The 5,000-nt window shown below is 45.2% G+C and overlaps 2 protein-coding genes across 2 annotated transcripts in view; both read left to right on the forward strand.

Annotated features, from left to right (window-relative positions):
* The first annotated feature begins 145 nt into the window (after positions 1-145).
* On the forward strand, positions 146-3,754 carry LOC138057395 (uncharacterized). Its single transcript, XM_068903427.1, has one exon. The coding sequence runs from the start codon at positions 146-148 to the stop codon at positions 3,752-3,754; it is 3,609 nt and encodes a 1,202-aa protein (XP_068759528.1).
* A 226-nt stretch (positions 3,755-3,980) lies between these two features.
* The window catches only part of LOC138057406 (uncharacterized), a 1,275-nt gene continuing 255 nt past the window's right edge, over positions 3,981-5,000 (forward strand). Inside the window, exon 1 of the mRNA XM_068903437.1 lies at positions 3,981-5,000. This exon is cut by the window's right edge and continues 255 nt beyond it. Coding sequence (XP_068759538.1) covers positions 3,981-5,000 — 1,020 coding nt within the window.

Consider the following 5,000-nt stretch of genomic DNA (forward strand, 5'->3'; position numbering starts at 1 on the left):
ATTTAAATTCACGAAAGAAACCCATCATTTTCCAGAACAACCGACTGCCATAAAGTGAGCGACTGACCGTTCTAGAAAATACTTCAATTTACACCTTCATTTTGCAATGCCACCGAAAGTTAATGTAAAAACCCTCACGGGAAAAATGAACAATGCCGCAGGAATTCTTAATGAGTTAATGGAAGAATTTGAAACGATCTTTGCAGTAAAACCGGGACTCGAAAGACTCGAAGCAGTGTTCAATTTAGTGGAATCGAAGTACAGATCTGTTAAAAAGCAGCAAGAGGCAATCTTAGACAAGTTAATTGAAGAAGGCACTTCATCAGAAGATGATTTGGTGTTAACAAACAGAAAACTCGGGGACAAAGTCGAAGCTGATTTTCTCCAAATTACTTTGAAATACGCAGCATATCAAAGTGAAAATGCTCTTCCGAAAGGTCCTGACCACACAGAAACCTTGAAAACGATGACCTCTGCAATTGAGAAAATGGCCGTTGCAATAGGATCGAAACCTAGCAGCCTAGAGCGCTTGACAGTTCCGAACTGGGACGGAAGTCGAAGAACGTATCAAACGTGGAAAAGGGAGTTTAGACACTGTATGGAAAAATATGGACAAGACAAGGACGAGCAACTTCAAAGATTCCGAAAAGCGATGCCTAAAGGCTTCTTCTGGACAGATCAAGTTAAGACCTGTAAAGACATTAACCAAGCCTGGGAAATTCTTGAAACTGAATTCGCAAATGAGCGAAAACTTATGGACGAACTGTTAGCTGAAATGAATAATCTCAAACATGTAAAACGGGACTCCAAGTCACTCACGCGTTACGCCACGACGATTTCTGTATTTGTCAATGATATGGAAAACAATGGCTGCACCGTGTTGGAGGCGTCAGAAGCTCCGTTCATGTCTCAGCTTTTATCAAAACTCGATCCAAGAGACAATACAAACTTTGGTAGGGAGATGAAGAGAGCGGGAAAGGAAGAAAATGTGTCAAACCTTGTAACCTGGTTACATCAAGAGGCAACCCTTCGCTCCAGAGGCAAACCAGACAGTGACAACGCCGATGAAAAGGAACGTACCCACCGAGGACCAACCTTTAGAAGAACAGAGAACCACGCTGCTAGTAATGATAGAACTCCCGATCAAGAAGCGTGCCCACTCGGTTGTGCGTGGAAACACCATTTAGCTGCCTGTCCGCTGTATCAAAGTTCAACGGTAAATCAAAGATGGGACGTAGTCAAACAGAGCAAAAGATGTCGCAAATGTCTTAGACCACATCACACGAACGACTGTAAGAAACCAGACGGTACTACCTGCGATAAATACAAAAGGAACCATTACCGCACTCTTCACAACGAGACGATCAATTCGAATCTAAGCTCGAGCGCAGTGCCTTTCCGAATGCAAGATGTTCCTGCAGAAGGCAATACCAGCTGTGCCGCTGACCACAAGGAAGATGTCAAGCTAATCACTGGTTTATGTCCTGTCCAAAAGGTGAAGGTTATGGACTCAGGTGGAACGCTTGTTGAAATGCTTGCGATGATAGATTCTGGATCAAACACAAGTCTGCTATCTAAGAATGCAGCCGAACGACTGGGAATAGCAGGGACAGCCACCCATCTTACTATGAATCTAGCAGGTGGAGAGAAGAGGTCTGAAACTTCGGAAATCATCGAGATCACTGTTGCCTCGAGTACAGAAGAGGATATCATAAAGACCCTGGAAGTATACACGATAAAGAGACCTTGCAGTGCCGCGAAGACAATCTCAAAGGGAGCTATTGAACACTTCTCTCATCTCAAACCAGTTGCGAACAAACTGCATCTATCTGGTGGAACAATAGATCTTTTAATCGGTACAGATTTCGTCAATGCCTTTGTCGACATTCATGCCTTGTCTGGGGAGCCAGGAGAGCCGATTGCCAAACGTAACTGCTTTGGTTGGTACGTTTTAGGACAAGTTAACAGTTCCAGGATACAGTCCGTTGAAGTCGGAACATTGAGCTTTGAGGACGACATTAAGAAACTACTTTATCAGGACACGCTGGGAGTTAAACCAACGGAACTGTGTACTTGTAGTGAGAACGTGCTACGAGAAAACAAGTTCGTCAAATCCCTGTCTGATTCAACTACATTGGTAGATGGAAGAATCCAAGTAAGAATGCCTTGGAATGAGAATGGACCCCCCAAACGCAGCAATTATGACATTGCCTTCAAAAGAATGCAGTCTGCCGAGAAGTCGTTCCAAAGAAAAGAATGCTTCGCAATCGTAAACGACGAGGTACAAAAGCTGTTGGAACAAGATTTTGTAATTAAAGTTCCTACAGAAGAAGTTGATCACAGTCAACCCGAATGGTATCTGCCCTTGCAAGCAGTTTTCACACCAGAGAGAACTACTAAGGTTCGCCTTGTTTTCGATGCGTCTTCAAAAGGCCACGACGGTCTTTCCCTGAACGATCACCTCGAGAAAGGACCTAATTACACTAACAGTCTTCCCAATGTGCTTATGGCCTGGCGATGGAACGAAGTGGCTTACTCGGGTGATATCCGGAAAATGTTTAATCAAGTACTAGTGCACCCTGATGACCAAGTCTTTCACAGATTCTTGTGGAGAAGCGACAAAACTGAAACGCCCTCAGTCTTCCAGTGGCTCAGATTAAATTTTGGCGACAAGCCAGCACCAGACATTGCCTCGAACGCCATCAATTACTTAGCTAAAGTCTCACAAGTCGAATTTCCAGACGCAGCCCAAGAACTTCAAGATTACGCGTACGTGGACGACATCGCGGGCTCCAAAGGCAACTCGACAAAAGCCAAGAGAATAATCAAAGAAATTGACACCGTCCTTGGAAAAGGCCAGTTTCAAATTAAGGCGTGGCATTCCAACCGCTCAGAAATTGACCAGTCTAATGGTGAGAGATTTACAGATCTGCTTGGCCACAAATGGGATAAAGAAGAAGACAAGTTTACCTTCAAGAAAGAAAACGTGGTTGGCTTACTGGAAGGTTTCTCCAAAAGAAGCTGTCTGAAGTTTCTCGCTCAACTCTGGGATCCTATCGGACTTGTGTCACCCGTTACTATCAAGTTCAGAATTGACTTGCAAGGATTATGGAGTTCGGGTTACAGCTGGGACGACATCCTTCCCGAGAGCATTCAGCAAACATGGTTAGAAAATGTCCAGTCCATAAATGATCTCCTGTCATTTCACTTTGACTGTAAGCTAAAACCAAGCAATGCAATGGGCGTGCCTCAAATTCACGGATTCTCCGATGGTGGTGAGCAGGCTTATGGTGCAGTCATCTTCCTACGGTGGAAACTTGCTGGCGGAAACTATCGTTGTGTTCCAGTCATGATAAAGGCTTTCGTAGCACCACTGAAGAAGAAAAGCATCCCGAGATTAGAACTGTTGGGCTGTTTATCACTCGCACGCATGTACATCACATGTGTAAAAGCATTGGAATTCACAAAAGCGCAGGACTGGAAACGACTCTTCTGGATCGATTCATCAACTGTTTTGTCCTGGATCAGAACCCCACCACGGGAATTCAGGCCCTTTGTATCTGCCAGAGTGGCTGAAATTCAAGAGACTATTGGGGCAGACCAATTTCATTACATCAAGTCTAACAGCAACCCTGCAGATGGTCTGACGAGAGGAATCCATCTTAATCATCTCAATGAAGTGGGCAGAGGGACCATCCTTCCTAGAGTTGCCAGAAGAAAAGTGGCCCAACTTTCAAGATCACACCCAAGTTAACACTAGTGTGGACGACCTTGAAGCTTTAAAAGAGAAGAAAACGTTTCAGAAAGAGAAGAAAGCCCGTAAACACCGCACTGCCGCCGCAGAAGTATGTCCTGAACTAGATCAGCATGAATCTGAAGAAAATCCTATCCTTTTACATTTGCTGAAAACGTGTTCTACGTACTCCAAGATAAGGAGAACTCTTGCCCACGTTCGTCGCTTTATTCACAACGCTCGGAAAATGAACCCGAAGTCAGGGCCCATTTCAGTTCAGGAACTGAAGTCTGCCGAGACTCAGCTTCTGAAGTGGAGTCAATTTCACGTCGACGAAGACAGTTTGGATAAGAAACTAGTGGCAAAGAAGGGTGAAGATGGCCTTCTTCGTGCGCATGGTCGACTTGAAGATGTCAGATGTCTCCCGGAAGAGTTGAGAAAGCCTATTATGTTACCACAAGACCACCCTTTTGTGATCTTGCTTCTGCGTGACCTCCACGAACGACGTGGGCATTGTGGCTATAAGAGTTTAATTCACGAGGCCAGAAAAAGATTTTGGATTATTGGACTCCGCAGAATGGCTAAGACCGTCACCTCAAAATGTGTCACATGCAGAAAACTACGGAAAAGGCCCCTCAACCAGCTCTTGGGACAGATCCCAAACCTAAGAGTAGCAGCTGGCTTCCCTGCATTCTCGAACACTGCTATGGACATGTTCGGACCAGTGCAGATTAAACTCGGTCGCAAAACCCTGAAAGAGGCACAAGTGATCATCTTCACTTGCATGACTTCACGTGCGATCCACCTAGAGCTGGTCACCGATAAAACCTCAGACGCATTCTTAATGGCCTTTCGTCGATTTGCCTGCTTACGCGGATACCCTAATGTTTGCTGGTCAGACCGTGGAACAAACTTTGTGGGTGCCCAAGGTTACCTGAAGGAAACCACACAGAACTGGGATATTCCTGGGATAAAGAGTGTCCTCTCTGATAAATTTGGCTGCGAGTTCAGATGGGAATGGAATACACCACATGCGAGTCACCAAAACGGAATTGTTGAGACCCTAATTAAGTCAGTCAGACAAGCACTTAACGCCACTTGCAAGAACCAAGCCTACTCCGAGGAACAATGGAGAACATTTCTGTCAGAAATCACCTACATGGTCAATGGAAGACCGCTGTACCCCAGTTCCGACGATATCTGGGAGGCCCCACCGATCACTCCAAACGACCTACTGCTAGGCCAATACAATCCACCGCCACAACCA

The sequence above is a fragment of the Montipora capricornis genome, chromosome 1 (assembly GCF_036669925.1).
Source record: "Montipora capricornis isolate CH-2021 chromosome 1, ASM3666992v2, whole genome shotgun sequence".
NCBI classification, from domain to species: Eukaryota; Metazoa; Cnidaria; class Anthozoa; order Scleractinia; family Acroporidae; genus Montipora; species Montipora capricornis.

Excerpts from the sequence above, each read along its gene's own strand:
- LOC138057395 (XM_068903427.1), top strand. The coding sequence starts at position 146 with ATGAACAATGCCGCAGGAATTCTTAATGAGTTAATGGAAGAATTTGAA.